Source organism: Pimephales promelas, chromosome 21, assembly GCF_988280905.1.
Source record: "Pimephales promelas chromosome 21, fPimPro1.hap1.1, whole genome shotgun sequence".
Lineage (NCBI taxonomy): Eukaryota > Metazoa > Chordata > Actinopteri > Cypriniformes > Leuciscidae > Pimephales > Pimephales promelas.
In genome coordinates, this window is record NC_142789.1 from 6,742,043 (window position 1) to 6,760,783 (window position 18,741).

The window sequence follows — 18,741 nt, forward strand, 5'->3', positions numbered from 1 at the left end:
TTATACACACAGTAAATTTCGCGAATACAGGAAGAAGCCATCTTGGAAAAATAGTCTCTACCAGTCGATCTACGAACGCCGATCCAAGTGCGCTGGTGAGATGTGAATAAGGTGATAAGGTGAGCGCGAACAGTAGGCTACGTGTACATATTGAAGAGAAGAAAACGGTTTGTGTTTGTGTTTCTTCTGGAAACAACGGACCCTATGAGATTCTGCTCAGTTCATCGCACAAGGATCGGCGCTCGTAGATCGACTGGTAGAGACTATTTTTCAAAGATGGCTTCTTCCTGTATCCGCGAAGTTGACTGTGTGTATAAAATATCTTCTTATTAAACTGCATGGACACTGACAAAGTTCTCAATGCTTCGGTTTGAATGTAGGGACCCTTGTTATGCTGTCGTGTTGGTGTGGGGCTATTTTGAGCCTTGTTAGTGGTAATAGCAAGCGATTTTTTTTTTGTCATTACTCTATGCCCTATATACTAGCATTATACTAGTGTTATAGGCTAAACTGGTTTTAGAGATAAAACTATTTACATTCGGCAATCATGAAAAAAAATCTCCGGAGTTGTCCTTTAATGCCGTACATTCCGCATTAAGCAGAATTATGGATCTTGTCGTCAAGCTGATGGATCTTTTTTGGATGAGTGAATACATTGATTTTTTTTTTACATGACTGTAGTATGAAGCAGGGTGCGATTGCTAGACTTAAGTTATACCAGCGCCACATGCTACGCGAGTCCCGCGGCTATAAAGGAATAAGGACATTTTACCAAACTACACGCTGAATTACTCACACAGGTCAGTTTATTAGAGGAATTAAACTTGAGGTAACACAGCGCTGCTTCACTTGCTCTAACAGTTTCACTATCACACTAAACGCCATTTGTGTGTATTGAATGTTGTAAGTTGGGTTGTTTGTTGGCTGTATAAAGCTAGATTAACATTAGAGAATAACATACAGATCATATTCTAACTGTTCATCATGTTGAAATATATAACACTGTTTAGTTTTATATACATTGATTTGCTCAAGTAACATGCAGCACTTGCGTCTCTGTCGAGTCAAGTTAGTTGCGGACGTGGAGCTCTCGGCATCTGGAAAGATGTTGATCTTCGTTTTAGTCCGCTTTTTGTCTCAAAGTCTGCTTGCCATGGTCCATAATGTTTGAATAAAACCCTGCTAGCGACGCTCACGCTGTTGAGCACGCATAATGGTCATAACCGACCCAGTTGTCCACGTCTGTCGCCATGGTTACTACTGCAGGACGAGGTCAAACCTGGCGGAAACCAGGAGTAACGCGGATATGACGTCATTGACAGGCGACTCCTCACCCCTGCTCACACGCCCCATTTCCTTGGTTAAAAATCGCAATTTTCTCACAATTTACAAATAGTTGGAAAACATTTGTGATATTGTAAGTAATCAACCAAACAAAATATATAACATTGGCCTAGTGCTTTTTGGATATTTTACTGCAAAAATCCTGCATATTGTACCTTTAAGTATAAAATATGTTCTGAATAAAGGAAGTAGGGGTGAACTTTTCAAAACTGCCCACCCTGACTGTCACCAGCTCATACAGTAGAACTGCTTTCTCTTCTTTAGTGTTTTTGAAAAGTGAACTGGTGCGACCTCTGATCCCTGTAAGCGTGCCAGTGTCAGGACTGATCTTGCCCTCTCCTGCTTTGACCCGCTGCGGGATACACATTGCGGCCCTGTCCTGTTTCAGCCTGGCGATCCTCTGGAGAATTACACCAGCCTGGCCCTCAAACTCCTGTCCCGATAAGCTGGAGTGTACAGAAAAAGAGAGAGAGAGGCTTTTCAGAACTAAGATGACGTCTGTTTCATTATCAGACCAAAATAAGTGGATTTATTGAATTGGTTTGGGAAGGTAATTGCAATTTAAGCCCTTGTAATTAATCTAATTAGGATTTAAAATTAGATTAAAGCTTTGGTGAGATTTACTCTCAGATTTGAGCTGGATACCTATTTTCATTGAAAATAGTATGCAAAGGTGCATAAATGGATTACCTAACACTAGAGAAACAGATGTTTTTTAAAATACATTTTTAAGCTGAAAGTAAAGTGTAAAAAACTATCACTGCGTATTAATTTGCACACTATCCATCCTAAATAGTATTCAAAATTAGAATTAGAGTGTCCCAAATTGTTTGAAATTCTTAGACTTTTTCCGGTTAGAAATTCGAAGTGCAGATCCGTGCACACTCTAACGGCTAATATTTCCCACAACGCATTGCGTGTTGGACGAAATTTCGATTAAAACTACAAACATGAATAAAAAGTGTGTAACTACAAACATGGCAAATGTTCGAGTCTTGGCGGTTTCATAGAGGTTTAAATAGAGGGGTTTGAGTGATTAATTATCAATATCTAACCTTATTAAAAGATATTCATTCAATGTTATCCACATTACATTTCATCTGCAACAGCATTGTGAACTTTTGTAATGATACATTTGGTCATTAACTTTTCAATGCAATTTTATGCAAATTCTAAACACATGAGCAGAGTTCTCCGCATGAAAGAGCCACGACTGACAGATCAACGTGCTAAAACATGTCTCTGAAACCATAGATATCAATGTAAAGGCTATATTTCTCACAGCGGAGTATTTATCGTCATCACCGGCGGCCATCTTGTCACACACAGGCTTTCTGGCGGGTGGTATCTGATGTAAGAAATACTCTTATCTCGTTGAAATCTTGACGGATTTACAAACGGTTTGGTTCCTTACAAACGTTATTAACGTGGCTATAATTCTGGATAATTATTTATTTATACACTTATTATTCATAAGTATGCAGTATCATAACTACATCTCTCCTGTTTATAACAAACCAGACCGTTTGAAAATCGGTAGAAAATTGAGCAAGTTACGGTGATTTAAAAAGTACATGCACCATCAAAACAATGTTACCAGTGAGCGAGCTGCCTGTGACAAGATGGCCGCCAGGTGCTGACGTCGACCTCCATTGGCCAGCAGCACGGACGAGATATCTAGCCTTTATATAGATATCTATGTCTGAAACCCCCACACGGGTCAGAGCCGGACCAAGATGAATGCTATTGGTCAGCACAGCAAATTGGTGATGGTGTCAAAAGAATATGTCTCTACCATCTCAAGTCCTTCCAGTGAATTTTTTTGTTTTGCCGTTTTGAATTCCCGTTGCATTTCGCATATCTCGTGCAACAGTAAATATGATGCAACAACCTGTTTGTTCTGTTCTCAGCGCTGCTCTCTAGTGGACTGGAGGATGGCTCGCCTTTGTCCGTGTTCACTTCTGAGAAGTCAGACTGCGGTGTGCTCATTTGTTCTGTATGAAAAACAACACTGTATTTGTGTGTGTGTGTGTGGTTGTACATTAATGTGTTTGTGTCACATGAGCTGTAATTCAAAGAGTGTGCAGCACCTGCGTTCTGTTGTTTTCTGGCTTCGTACAGGGATAGTAGATCACTGTAAGCCTCCTCACACTCCTCACTGTCAATCAAAAAGCCATTATCAGCATACCACTCACACACACACACACACACACACGCTCCCAGTGCCAATCTTAGGGGCCAAAGGTCAAGGTTTACAATACCAAAAAGAGTCAGGTAAACAGTTTCAGTATCCGTTCCAGAAGCAATCGTGATATGCCAAAGGGTCTAAGCCCTGATCCTGGATCAGTGGCAGTTTTTGGCTCATGCAGTGGGAGACAGAGGTGAAGACAGCAGCACACCAGTATGCGAGAGCCATGTGTAGAGCCGAGCTGTCTGCCTCCTGTCGGCTAAGACTCATGCTCAGCTGCTCTGATTCTCCTTTCCTCCTGACCAGTGCGCCATTCAGGCGCTCATTCCGAGCTTTCAGTCGCTCCAGGCACCTGCTCAAACAAAGCACACTTTTCAGAGATTCAACAGTTGCAGCCTTTCAAACGTATACAAAGATTACGGCTTACTAAGGCTCAAAGTATTAAAGGGATAGTTTACTTTGAAATAAATTTTTGGTGTGTTTTAGCTTACCTCAAGGGCATCCAAGATGTAGGTGTCTTTGTTTCCATAGTATTTTCAATTTTGATATTTTTAGGTCAAACCGTTCTTGTCTGTCAGTCACATAATGGAGGTCTATGGTCACCACCTCAAAGAGCATGCACAGAGAAGTTAAAAATTAAAGTTGATTTAGACTCATAAATGTAAGTACACATTGATGGCCAAAGGGACAAAACGAGCGGTTTGTATGAGAAAATACGAGAGTATTTATATCGGTTTTACCTCTTGTAACCATAGCCACATCCAAGTGATCTGAGGGTGCAGGCGCTTTGGTCTGCGCAAGCGCCAGAAATGATCTCTTCGGAAGCAGAGAAATGATCGGAAATGATCTTTGCTTCCGAAGAGATCATTTCCTGCGCTTGCGCAGACCAAAGCGCCCGCACCCTCAGATGACTTAGACAAGGCTGTGGTTACAAGATGTAAAAATGATAAATACTGTTCATTTTTTCACACAAACCGCTCGTTTCGTGTCTTAGGCCATCAATGTGTACTTACATTTACAAGTCATTAAATCATCTTTAATTTGGACTTCTCTGTGCATGCTCTTTGAGGTGGTGACCATAGACCTGCATTATATGACTGACAGACAAGAACGGTTTGACCTCAAAATGTAAAAATTGAAAATACTGAGGAAACAAAGACACCTACATCTTGGATGCCCTCGAGGTAAGCTAAAACACACCAAAAATTTATTTCAAAGCGAACTATCCCTTTAAGCTGGTATTCGGCAAGAAATAAAAATTCACCCTATCTGTTATCCATGCATTAAAAAAAAATTGTTTGTTTTTTGACCTCGTAATTGTTCATTTAAATGTCAAAATGACTTCCATTAAACAAGGTCACATTCAGATCTTCAGATCAGGTCTTTTTCTATAATCCGTTTAACTTGGATGTACATCACACACACACAAATATAACACAAATATATATGGTGCGAATATGAATGACACCTCAAATTATTTATCTTTTACATGATTTTGGCTGGGCAGACAAGGCAAAGAAATCCTATAGTCTAACAGTAAAGGTGGGCTAGCTATATAGTGATCAGAACAACAAAGACTTGAGGGTGGACTCTTTTAAATTTTGACAGTGAGAAATTACCCTATAGCAACCATCGAGAACAGCCTAGCAACCGCATAGCCACTCAGAACACCTGACCAACCAGTCAACAACCATCCAAAATGCCCTGTTTTGCATCCTTATGTATTTATTTATTTATTAATTTACTTTGAGATCGTATTATAAGACTAATGGTCAGTGATTATCTGGGAGAGAGAGGAGGGAATGGATTCAAGAAGTCAGTACTGATGAATAAATCGATTAATCTCTCACCTCTGCAGCTTTTCTATCTCGGCCTGAAGCACAGAATCAACGGTGCAGGGAGATGAAGGGGAGTCCGGCCTGGAGCCAGGCAGTTTGCGGGACAGCAGAGGGGATCCAGGATATGGAGGAGAGGAAAAACAAGGGCTCGAAGTTCGACTAGAGGACAATGATGGACTAACAGGAGGAGAACGACTCACTCCGTACAGCCACTTCCTCTTCAGGTCCACTAACTGCCAAAAGATGAGTTCAACAACAGTGAAAGTTAGAAAATTTAAAAATACCTAATGAGCATTTATTATTTCATCAAATGTCTTACTTGAAGACTTTTTAACTTATTTAAAATGTTTCAGTGGCATATGAACTATTAATATTGAAATATATTTTAATATAATTATATACGCAATCATATTCTAGGATACTTTTAAAATATTCACTATATCTAATGTTACCAGCTCTAATATGTAAAAATTGGGAATATCCCAATCAACCTTTTCCATCAGCCACTTTTTCTCGTCCTCAAGATCAATCAGCAAACTTTCGGCTTCTATAAGCTCTTCCTGATGGCTCTTCAAAGAGGTGTTGAGGTCTTGGTTGTGTTTGTACAGTGAGAGAACATCCCGCTGATACTGACGTCTCTCATCAGGGGGAAGAGCAGAGGGGTATGAGATCCCCAAATCGCTCTCCATCTCCTCCAGCACCTGGATCAGATTACAGAGATCAGAGCCTGAGGGAGTTCAGACGCAGTCGAGTACATACATGCTACTGCGAGAGGCTGGATGAGCACCTGTGTGGCCTTCACCCAGCTCTCCCGGGCTGCAGAGAGATGGTGTGCTTGAACTATCTCCGAATTCTGCGTTTGAAGCCTGAGCATCTTCCTCCCATGACCGCTAGAGGTCTCGAGAGCAGAGAGGACCTTCTGTAGATCGTTCCAAAGATCACTGCTGCCCCCTGCGGAAAAACACATTTAGGGTTTTTTTCTTTTTATGTACATTTCCAAATTATGCTATATTAAAATTATTCAGACAATTAACTTTCAAAAAATACTAAAAAAGTAAAGAAAATAAAATGTGGCAAAACATCACTAATAATGTTGAAATGTATTATAGTTAATAACAATAATATTCTCAATTTATAATATTCAGTATTTTTGATTATTTAATTATTAAAAAATTAAATTACTTTATTCTTTAGAAAGTTATTATTATGCAATTTTAGTATGTATACAAATATGATATTATAATTATATAAATATGAATACAATAACATGTTTTTTTATTAGTAGTGTTATTTTATTTTGTGAGTTTTTTTGTAAGAACGAATATGGATGAAGTTGGGAGGAAACATTCAGCAAATAATGTTGAATAATGTTCGAAATGAATGTAATAACTTGTATTATTAATTATTATTATAATTATTATTATAAAATGTTGCAAAACATCACTATTTTTAACATCAAATTCCTAGATTTTTTATGAACAATGTTTTTATTAAAATTAGTATAATTAAACATTAGTTGTTTGCACTCCATTATGAACACAATTCATAAATTCAGTAATTTTTAGTTTATTTTTCCTTCGAAAAAAAAATATAAAAGTCTTGATTTAGAAAAAAAACATACTTGCATGTGTATAGGAAATGTTGAAGTTAAAGTTTAATAAGTAGTTCTGCATTTGGAAACAAAAGTCTGGCAGGACCAATAGTCCGGTAAATAGCAGGCTGTCCGTTCTGACACAGCATTTACTGTGATGGACGATGAGGCATTGCATAAACAGAACGTGCCTTCTGAGTCCCTACAGATGTTTTTGGTCTTGGTCTCCACAGATGCTGTGCCAGCGTCCACCGCGGTGAGGCAGCAGGCCGAAGATCTCAGCTGCGGGAAGATCTGCTGCGGGACGCACCCACCGACACACACGTGACCCTCAGGAGGTTTCATCTCTCTGAGAACACAGACCCTTTCACATACTGTACATGTTAGAGCAAAACTACATCGTTTGCAATTGATTGAGACGGGCATTACCGTGGTATTTGTAGGCAGTCCATCTTCCTGTTGAGCTCAGAAATGATCTGCAGTAAAGTGCTCACCTCCGTCTCACACTGTGCCAGCTCAGAGTCCGCTGACTCCAGACTGTCCGATCTCTGCTGTGCAAAACCAGTCTTTACTTACTTCAGATATATTGAGCAAAGTTGGGTTGGGTGGAATGGCATATCAACTGGAGATGGTCCTCACTGTAGAACACAAAATCCAGGGGGAGGAGTTGAATCCAGATCTAACTCCTCCCAACTTACATATACCTAAACCTGCCCATCTTTGCCCCCTGATCCCTAACCCCACCCCTAATCCTACCCATCTCAGCCCCCTGATCCCTAATCCCACCCCTAATCCTACCCATCTCTATCCCTTAGATCTGGATCCACCTCCACCCCTTGATCCCTAACCCCACCCCTAATCCTACCCGTCTCAACCCCCTGATCCCTAATCCCACCCCTAATCCTACCCATCTCTATCCCTTAGATCTGGATCCACCTCCACCCCTTGATCCCTAAACCCACCCCTAATCCTACCCATCTCAGCCCCTGATTCCTAACCTCACCCTTAATCCTACCCATCTCTCCCCGATCCCTAACCCCACCCCCGGATCCCTAATCCTACCCATCTCTACCCCTTAGATCTGGTTTCAACTCCGCCCCTTGATCCCTAACCCCACCCCTAACCATACACATCTTCGCCCCCTGATCCTAATCCCACCCCTAATCCTACCCATTTCCGCCCCTGATCCCTAACCCCACCCCTAATCCTACCCATTTTCACCCCCCTGATTCCTAACCCCACCCCTAATCCTACACATCTCTGCCCCCTGATTGCTAACTCCACCCCTAATCCTACACATCTCTGCCCCCTGATTGCTAACTCCACCCCTAATCCTACCCATCTCTGCCCCCTTATCCCTAACCCCACCCCTAATCCTACCCATCTCTGCCCCTTATCCTCAACCCCACCCCCTGATCCCTAACCCCACCCCTAATCCTACCCATCTCTGCCCCCTTATCCCTAACCCCACCCCTAATCCTACCCATCTCTGCCCCCTTATCCCTAACCCCACCCCTAATCCTACCCATCTCTGCCCCCTTATCCTTAATCCTACCCATCTCTGCCCCTTATCCTCAACCCCACCCCCTGATCCCTAACCCCATCCCCTGATCCCTAACCCCACCCCTAATCCTACCCATCTCTGCCCCCTTATCCCTAACCCCACCCCTAATCCTACCCATCTCTGCCCCCTTATCCCTAACCCCACCCCTAATCCTACCCATCTCTGCCCCCTTATCCTTAATCCTACCCATCTCTGCCACTTATCCCCAACCCCACCCCCTTATCCCTAACCCCACCCCTAATCCTACCCATCTCTGCCACTTATCCCCAACCCCACCCCCTGATCCCTAACCCCACCCCTAATCCTACCCATCTCCACCCCTTAGATCTGGATCCAACTCCGCCTCCTGATCTCGTGTACTTCAATGAGGTGCTACTGATCAACTGGCCTAAAATAAGTATTTAAACACTTTCATTTAATATAATCCAAGTAGCATCTGCAAACAAAGGATGCTAGAGCTCAGAACTAAATTCAATGACATTTAAATTTAGCTGTTGCTTTCATCCAAAGCGACTTACAATTGCTATATATGTCAGAGGTTGCAACTAGGGGTTAAGTGTCTTGCTCAGAGACACATTGGTGTCTCATAGTGGATTCGAACCCGGGTCTCTCACACCAAAGGCATGTATCTCATCCACCGTGCCATCACCACCCCATTAAATTACTAAAATGTCATTCAATGACATTCATTGACTATTGTATCACAGGCGTAGTTCAATTCACTCTGAATGTTCCACTAACATGACAACCATGAGTCCGAATAGTTTCATTTGGAGCATATATCTACATTGTTCTATAATGTAGATTTTTTTTTCTTTGTACAATCAAAACAAACTGTTGAAGATGCCTATAAAACAATATGGGTGTTGATGTTTTCTGCACTCTTTTGTTCTGAGGGGAGGAGGAGGAAACAGGCACATCCTGTAACTGCACTTCCTACAGCCGCATTGTGGAGCTTACTGTGAAAAAGTAGCTCTCAAACTGTTGTTCTCAGTAATATTCAGATATAAATATCATTTGGTTTCAGGACCTCTTTTGCTGTAGATGTTTCTTCCAGTGAATTGAGTTTGGTTTGAAACTGGTGACTATTCTAAATTCCCTTGGCTTGACATTTCATCATTTAAACCGTTATTAAAATATGATCATCACTAAAAATAAATACTGTTTTTTACAAGGTTGCATTAACATGTTATTAAAAACAAAAACTATTTTTCTGCTTTTTGGATCAGACTGAGAGTACATCCCAGAAACTCACCTGTGTCATTTGTCTGATCTTGGTTGAGGTCCTGTCCTGAATGAAAGAGTGGTCCAGTGCTGTCTCTGTGTCTTCTGCTCGCTGAGCTTCAGAAGCTTGTGTGAAGTGTGTATGCCGTGAGCTTCAGCACATCCTGATCAAACACTCTTCTTCTCCACATTACTGGGCTAAACCTGCTCTCTGCTCCACACATCTCTTCTCTTCATTGTCGTCTCCACCCACTGTCTTTTTAGATCTTTTCCTGTTGGGTTTATTTTTGACTCTTTCTCTATAGAAGATTTTTTTTATATATATAAATCTTATTGTTTATAAATAAAGTATTTTAGACTACAGTTTTGTATTGATTACTACAGTAGCTTACTACAGTGCTAATATTTGGTAACATGGTTTTAATGAAAATGGAAGACTAAACAATTCTGTATGCTAAGCCTACAGGAGAAGCTGTAATTAGATTATTCAGGATAAACAATCACAGTTCAGGGATTATCATTCAAATAGAGAATCTGAAGCTTCAACTGTCTATTAATTGTTTCTATAAGATTTGTAACATGATAAATTATAGGAGTTGTTTTGTAATTCAGGTTATCCAAACTGACATTTTATGTAGCCTACCTACGTGGTCAAGAGGTGGTAAAACTTTACTTTAAAATGTTAGGCTATTAATTGTTCACAGAGCATTAACCATTGCAAACAGATACAACTTTTGATCTTAAAAATGTAGTATTAAATGCTACATTAACTCGGTAGAAATAGGCTATGTCCATGTTAACTAATGCAGAGGGTTAAACTAATGTAAATACATTTTTTGTTTATTATGAAGTGTTATCAGCCGATGCTTTTTTCTCTGTTTATTGTTTTCTCTGACTTGATTTCTATTTAGTTTAGTAGGCTGGTAAAGATGGAGAAAAAGAGTCGTAGCTGCAAAATCGCAGGCACAGCGCGAGGCGTTTTTTACCGGTCGTTGAACGTCACTTTTTAATCCAGCCGTCCAATCAAAGTGGAGGAGGGGCGAGACAAATACCGCACCGACCAATCAATCTTCACATTCTGCGTGTGCAACGAAACGACGACAACAACACTCTATTTCATAAACAAACTATTTGAGAAATAAGGTATTCCGTATATCATAGCACATAATAGTGTCTCAACTAAAAAAAAAAACCGCAACGGAGAGAATATTTTTTTCTTTTCAGAAGCTGGGCTTGCAACGTTCTTCCAGTCCGCTAGAGGCGCCAAAGAACAGAAACACTCTTCAGCACTCGCCTCTGAAAGTCAACGACACAGAAGGGAACGAGGAAGTGTTGCAGAATATTTATTTCTCTACTAAACTCATATTTTCATCTGTTGTATGTTCGGTAAGTTATTGTTTTACGTTATTTAGCTATTCTACTTGTGCTGCCTGTTAGCGTAACATGTCTCTTATGTTTATTAAATTACTGTTTTTGCTTCATTCAAACAAATATTTAAAAACGTACCTTTAAAAGCTAATTTAGGTTTAGATTTTAAGATAAGTCTTATTAGAATACTAATTTAATACTAATCATACACTGTTCCTTCGTTGGCCAGAGAAGAACTGGCCCCAGACTCAGCCTGGTTTCTCCCAAGGTTTTTTTCTCCATTCTGTCCCTTATGGAGTTTTGGTTTCTTGCCACTGTTTTCTTTTCTTTTGGCTTGCATAGTTGAGGAAATTTAATATTCAACAATATTATTGATCTGCCTTACTTAAGGTGGACGTTGACGCAATTTTCTTCTAGAAACAAACTTGTTTGTTTTGTATTATTATCATGTTATTACTGTCAATCACTTTTATTGAAATCATCAGAGAACTGCTTGGGTTTTCTTAACCCTTATTCTTTTAAATGTTAAAAATAATTGTATTACAGTAAAAAAAGATACAATATTTTAGTATATGTTTGGTTTATGTATTTATATATATATATAAATATATATATATATATATATATATATATATATATATAATTTTATTTTTTTACTGTTGTTTACTGTCTATGGGTTGGTGTCAGGTGGTTGCGATGGAAACCCCTGAGCCCGGACAGGCAGATGGAGAGGAGCGTATGATGGACCTGAGACCCAGGACCCGGTCCAATCCGGAGGGTGCGGAGGACCGGCGCAGCAGCACTGGAAGTCTGAACAACAGCAGCCTGGCCTCCCCCCCGCAGCCGGCCGTGGGCAGCCGTGTAGAGGGTGAGGGAGAGGCTGCCAGCTCCGATAGCCCACCAATATCTGCCACCACCATCCCAGCCGCTGCCCCTGCCACTGCCCCTGCCCCTGTAGCAGCGGCAGGAATCAGCACAGTCAGTATGCCTACGCTGGCTTCTGCAGTGAAGGAAAGGCCTAAACCCCCTCAGCCATCCATGGCCGCCCAGATCCCGCCATCAGCAGAGTTACACCTGCGGGCACCACGGGTCAACTGCCCCGAGAAAGTCGTACGTGTGGCAATAAACACAACTTCACATTATTTGGTGCATCTGAAAACACTTTTGTCATTCAATTATATCTTTCTTAAACAGATCATCTGTTTGGACCTTTCAGAGGAGATGTCTCTACCAAAACTGGAGTCCTTCAATGGGTAATTTCATATCTATTTTTTTTTTTAATTTATTGTTATTATTAAATTATTTTCCTTGGTATACACTACGGTACAAAAGTTTTAGACCAGTAAGATTTCATCATGTTTTCAAAAGCAGTCTCTTCTGCTCCAATGCTGCATTTATTTGATCCAAAATACAGTAAAAACTCTAATATTGTCAAATATTTGTTTACAATTTAAAATAATTTCGATTCTATTTGAAAATTCAATTTATTCCTGTGATCAAAGCTGAATTTTCAGCATCGTTACTCCAGTCTTCAGTGTCACATGATCCTTTAGAAATAATTCCAATGCTGATTTGCTGGACAAGAAACATTTATTATTATTCAAGAAATTATTCAGTGTTTATTTTTTTTTTCAGGATTCTTTGATGAACAGAAAGTTAAAAAGAACAGCATTTATCTGAAATGGAAAGCTTTTGTAACATTATACACTACTGTTCAGAAGTTAGGGGTCAGTGAGAAATAAATAAATAAATTAATACTTTTATTCAGCAAAAATGCATTCAATTGATTTACAAAAGTTACATTAAAGACATTTATAATGTAAATGCTGTCCTTCTAAACTTTATTTTCAACATTGATAATAATAAGAATATTTCTTGAGCATCAAATCATCATATTAGAATGATCTTTGAAGGATCATGTGACACTGAAGACTTGAGTAATGATGCTGAAAATTTAGCTTTAATCACAGGAATAAATTACAATTTGAAATATATTCAAATAGAATATATTTTAACTTAAAAAATTATATATATTTCACAATATTACTGTTTTTTTCTGTATTTGATTCAAATAAATGCAGCCTTGGTGAGCAGAAGAGATTTCTTTTTAAAAAATGAGAAAATCTTATCGACGTAAATCTTTTGAACGGCAGTGTATTCTATTTGAAATGACAAATCTATATTTCTAGAAATGTTTTGCATTATGTAAATGATTTGCATTTCCAGATCCAAGACAAACGCCTTAAATATTTCACAGAAAATGATTGAGATGTTTGTGAGAACCAAGCACAAGATTGACAAAAGGCATGAGTTTGCTCTGGTGGTGGTGAACGATGATGCCATGTGGGTGAGTGGACTAACCCACAGCTTCAACTACATTGTCATTTGGACAATCAAACATGTCTGCCATTGAATTACACTGTCTTTGGATAGTTCACAAACGGGTCAGTGCTAAAAAAAATCTAGGTCTGTTAATTTAATCACAAATATTTAACTTTCATTGAAAGAATGAAATTCTTTCGAATCACTTCTTTATTTCATAGAAAATGCTTTGTCATTTAAGTATTAATTATATAATATTATTGTATTTATTATATAGCTTTTAATTTTATTATTTTGTTTTGTTTATTAATTTTGTTATGTGCTTTTGACATTTGTATTAGTTTTATATTTCTATATAGATTTATTAAGTTTTATTTCAGTTTAAATATTGTACTATTTATTTGAATTTGTCTAATTTTCCATTTCATCTAATATTTACATTTTAATTTATTTAAGCTTTTTTCAGTTATGAAAACTATTCGAACTATACGAAAGAGTTTTAGGTAAAAAATTACAATAGTTATTGACATTTATCTTTTACAGTTATCGGGCTTCACCTCTGACCCGCGAGAGCTGTGCAGCTGTCTGTACGACCTGGACACCAACGTCTGCGAGTCCTTCAGTATCCTTATTTTTACAGTTTGGCCCATTTTTATGTGCTTTTGGAATCGAGTCGGTCCAGAATCCAGATAAACACTGAAAACAGCAAGAATGAATCATGATCATAATAATTTCTTTAACTGTTACTTGTAGATCTGGAAGATTTCCTCAATGTCATGTAAGTAGTTTTTGTCTTTTGTTTTTGATCGTTTGTCTTATATGATTTGAATCTGTTGAATTTCTTTCTCTTGTAGTTTGCAGAAAATCGAACTTCCTCAGATGGAGAACATCCAGACCATCCCACCTCCTTTTGTAGTTCGGACTCTCCTCATCTTCAGCCGGCCTTCTGGCATGCTTCAGTTCAATCCTCCTGATGCTGTCAAAGTAAGTCTGTTTCACCCATGTTACTGTACAATCATGGCACAATGACAAGAAGGTCTGGATCTATTTATTAAAAAAAAGTTCACACTTACAGTGACTTGACTGCACCCATTTATTTTAAAGATTCTTGTTGTCTTCGTATTTTTGAATTAAAATAAATTTTTATATTTTTGGGTGGCATTAAAAATCCAAAATGATCAGGGTTAGTACATTTGATTCAATATCAGAAAAAGGCCAAGGATGATTCTTGAAACCTAATCATTAAGGTGTATTGTATAACTATATTATAGACCATTTTGCAAGATGTAAACAACACTAGTCCAGAAGCACTTCCTGTTTCAGTTTTCTATCACTACACAAAAGCTGGGATAAAATAAAACCAACAGAACATGTAAAACTGAATCAAAAAGTTAAACAACATCTTTAAGATGTTTTCTTTACATGTGAAATAAAGAAAACAAACGTACAAAACTGAAACAGGAAGTGTTTCTGGACCAGTGTTGTTTACATCTAGCAAAATGGTCTGTATAGCTTGTATTTATTTATCTTATTTTTAGGTGCAAAAAAAAAAAAGTCTGTTTGTCAATTTTAGAGATGCATGAGGCTCTGCTCATACAGAAGTCACTTCCAAACCAAGCAGCGTTCTGTTGGTCAGCACAGTGAATCCCATTGAAATCATTGCGAAATTTGTGCAATATTCCAGATCATTTGGATTTAATGGTCAAATTGCAAAATTACACACTAAATAAAGTTGAAAATGTAAAAAAAAGCATAATAGGACCCCTTTAAAGAACTTTTGTCCACCAAATCTAAGTCATGTGGTGCAACCAACATGCAAAAATATGCAGGAAAAAAGAAAACAGGAAGTGTATTATAGAGAGGTGCCCTGAAGTTGATTAAAGAGCCCCTATCATAGCATTTGAAATGTTCCTATTTTTGTTTTAGGAGTTCCCAAAAACAGTTTAACACGCATGCAAGGATAAAAAACACTTTATTTGTCTTATAATATGCATTTATTTTTAATTGATTTGCTCACCGACTCCCAAATGATTCGTACGACTCATTTTTCCAAACCACTCCTTTGCGTGACGCTAATCGGCGGTGATTGGTCAGATGACTGACCCAGTCAGTTATTGTTTGTTAGCATAACGCATAAACATATTGATAAAGCACTGCAGTACTACAAGACGCTCTATTCTTTATGACAACTCCAATAACAGCGACAAACATTTCACATATTTAAAAAAAATTGACATTGGAGACCTAGAAGCTGCGCTGAGCATAACTTACACGCGCAAACACATACTTATTGCGCCTTCCCTCCTCGCGCCCGACACTACAAAACCGTTCAAAACCCATAAAAGCAACAATTATTAATAATACTTACAGGTTGTGATTCATAGGAGGAAGCTGATCCATATACACTGGGTAAGTAAGTTACTGAGCCCTCCTTCAGGAACAACCTCTTGCGAATCCACATTTGAATCATTTATGTTTTTGAACGATTCGTCATTAAAATGATGAGAACACAATCGGGCTATACTGTTGTGGTATCGTTGCAAATATGAACTCTAACCACCGATTCTTCACATGCTCGTCCCTGGTAAATGAAAACAAAGTGGCTGAACTATCTTTGCATTGTAGAACACAGCGACATGATGCTATGATGAAGTATTTGAATGTGTAGACTTCAAGTTTACGCTTCCGTCTGCGCGCGCAGTAACTGGGCGCGGCCAATGACCTCTCTACGTCACAATGTAACAGCTAATGACTCGTTTCAAAAACAATTCATTTCATAGACTCAGAGTCGACTCTCACTTTTGAAATAACTTTATATACGGTGCACTTTCAGATATAAATCTTTGCAGGATGTTTTCATTCCCTTAGAGTTATAGTCCACACCATATGAAAAGTCATTTTCAAGTTAATTATTATTTTTAGAAATAATAATTAAGATGTGTTCACCCACATGTATTGTAAGGAATATTCCCTTAAAGGACAGCTCCGGCGCAAAATGAACCTTTGGTCTAATAACACATTGTCACCTAGTCAACCGTTCTCTGAGATTTGTCTTCATGATAATCGAATGTAGAGTTTAATATCTAAAAACTGTTTAGCGTATTTGCTAGTATATGGGGCATATAATAAGTAAAGAGAAATCGCTAGTTTATACCACTAACAAGGCTCAAAATAGCCCCACACTAACACAGTAACATAATGAGGGTCCCTACATGCAAAATGATATTATACTTTATACAGTTCAGCTCACTTGGCATGTCGTTCGTGGTTCAACTTGTCGAGACTATTTCTAAGATGGCTCCTGCCTGTATTCGTGAAGTGGACTGTCTTTATAAAGTATCTTCTTATTAAACGGTCTGTACACTTACAAAGTTCTCAATGCTTCGTTTTGCATGCAGGGACCCTCATTATGTTACAGTGTTAGTGTGGGGCTATTTTGAGCCTTGTTAGTGGTATAAACTAGTGATTTCTCTTTACTTATTATATGCCCCCATAAAAGCTCTATACGCTTTTTAAAAATAAAACTCTATACATTCGATTATCATGAAAACAAATCTCAGAGAACGGTCGACTAGGTACCGATGTGTTATAAGACCAAAGGTTTTTGCGCCAGAGTTCTTCTTTAATGGTTACACCGTATGGCATTTTTAGAGTCGTTGAATTTAAACATTTAGTAAATGGTATGTTTCTCAAAACCATATGACATCAACATTTCAGGTACTACATTAGATTTTTAAAATACTCTTTATCTTACAACTTTAATCTAAATGAATCATCAAAAGAGCAGTTCTGTATGTCTCTAATATTTTCTCTTTCCAGAAAATGCTGCAGTCTCCATATTTCTTCTTTGATGTTGTGTATCTTCATAATGGAACTGAAGAACCGACTGAGGACGCGAGCTGGAAGGTTTGAGCCTTCCACCAACTCAAATCATTATTTGCCTGTTTGTTTACGTTTTGATTTTTACTCGAGGTACTGAACCTTTGTGGCTGTATTTTCAGGACGTGTACACCACCTTCAGTGAGTTGGACTCTAAGGGCATGTGCTATCAGTTTGAGGTGTCACTGTGTGGTCCTGCTATTGAGCTGCACAACTGCATGGCCAAACTGCTGTGCCACCCGCTGCAGAGACCCTTCCAGAGCCACGCATCCTACAGTCTGCTGGAGGAGGACGACACGCAGGAGAATGAAGCCACAGTGTGAGCTTTTCCTCAATATACCCCTGCAAATCTAGAGACTGATGAACTCCAAAATGAAGGAGTGACTGTGAATAACTGCAAATATATGGCCTTGTCCACTTTTCTGTTCTGGGAATGTCTCTTTTATTATCTTTGAAAACATCTGTGACTTAATTTAATAAAGCAGCCATAACCACACAAGCTCAAGAGCCTATTGTGAAACAGTCAAGTATTGATGGTTTGATCTTTGCACAAGGCTGACCAGCTCATTTTGAGAATGTCAACTGTATATGTTCTGGTTTCTAAAGTGAAAGTTATTTAACATCCATTTTTTCTGTGGTGGAGATTCCCAGATGAGTTCACGTGATGGGTTATAATGGTTTGGTGAGGGTTCATCTGGACAGCATCTAATAAATACTGTTTGCTTGCTCCTGTCAAATAAATTAAATCTAAATGCTCTGGGTTGGAGAGCTTCCTTATACCATACAGCCCACAAAAACATGGTTGATGAAAAACGGTACATTGTTGACTCATTTTTTGTAAAAGACAATGGAATAAGTCATTTGAACTGCATTTTACTTCAGACATATGTTTTAGTTTAATTCTTTAGTTGATGAGGTTTGACTTTAGCCATCATAATTTGATTAGATAGTGAAAAGCATTCTATGATATTATTATCAATAAACTGTATTAACTGAATCCCTCATAAACTACATTTAATTGTTTATTATGTACTAAATGTATATCCTGGCAATAAACTTCTGAAAAGAGCCAGTGAATTTTACATTTTGAGTTATAGAACAAGGCACATTAGTAATAGTTTGGATATGTCAGCGACATGCATTTAAAAGTAGGGGCAATTTGGTTTTCTTTTTCTGAGACTGTAATATCCACTACTTTGAAAACTTTTAATAAAGGATGGAATAAATGAAAGCAGCAATACAATTGGGTGACCACAAGAGGTCGAAAGAGTACAGCCGAACAACAGAAAAATTACTTCATAATAAATATTGAATTACTTTGTTTAATTTACCTTTGGGATTATTAATTGGAATTGTTTATGGTTTCTTTAGAAATAGCTTTGTTTTGATTCTTTGACCACACAAATGTTGCATCCTGCTATTG

General features: G+C 38.5%; 2 protein-coding genes across 7 annotated transcripts in view; one reads left to right on the forward strand and one right to left on the reverse strand.

The window, feature by feature from the left end:
* The window catches only part of ushbp1 (Usher syndrome 1C binding protein 1), a 17,041-nt gene extending 7,061 nt beyond the window's left edge, over positions 1-9,980 (reverse strand). The window contains exons 1-10 of one of the 6 annotated variants that reach the window (XM_089124901.1): positions 9,781-9,980; positions 7,391-7,509; positions 7,153-7,310; positions 6,158-6,321; positions 5,862-6,071; positions 5,383-5,603; positions 3,744-3,884; positions 3,435-3,502; positions 3,140-3,338; positions 1,562-1,790 (exon numbers count right to left, since the gene is read on the reverse strand). In XM_089124901.1, coding sequence (XP_088981027.1) covers positions 1,562-1,790; positions 3,140-3,338; positions 3,435-3,502; positions 3,744-3,884; positions 5,383-5,603; positions 5,862-6,071; positions 6,158-6,321; positions 7,153-7,310; positions 7,391-7,509; positions 9,781-9,789 — 1,518 coding nt within the window. In that variant the 5' untranslated portion in view covers positions 9,790-9,980. Of the gene's footprint in view, positions 1-1,561; positions 1,791-3,139; positions 3,339-3,434; positions 3,503-3,743; positions 3,885-5,382; positions 5,604-5,861; positions 6,072-6,157; positions 6,322-7,152; positions 7,326-7,390; positions 7,513-9,780 lie in introns of all 6 variants that reach the window. The other 5 variants (XM_089124899.1, XM_039667389.2, XM_089124900.1 and 2 more) reach the window with 5 other exon arrangements.
* Positions 9,981-10,992: 1,012 nt separating this feature from the next.
* Positions 10,993-18,075, forward strand: babam1 (BRISC and BRCA1 A complex member 1). The gene is made up of 9 exons (XM_039667394.2): positions 10,993-11,135; positions 11,805-12,227; positions 12,312-12,370; positions 13,344-13,464; positions 13,983-14,061; positions 14,193-14,217; positions 14,294-14,423; positions 17,259-17,345; positions 17,441-18,075. The coding sequence occupies exons 2-9, from the start codon at positions 11,814-11,816 to the stop codon at positions 17,639-17,641; spliced, it is 1,116 nt and encodes a 371-aa protein (XP_039523328.2). The 5' UTR covers positions 10,993-11,135; positions 11,805-11,813; the 3' UTR covers positions 17,642-18,075.
* The last annotated feature ends 666 nt before the right edge of the window (positions 18,076-18,741 follow it).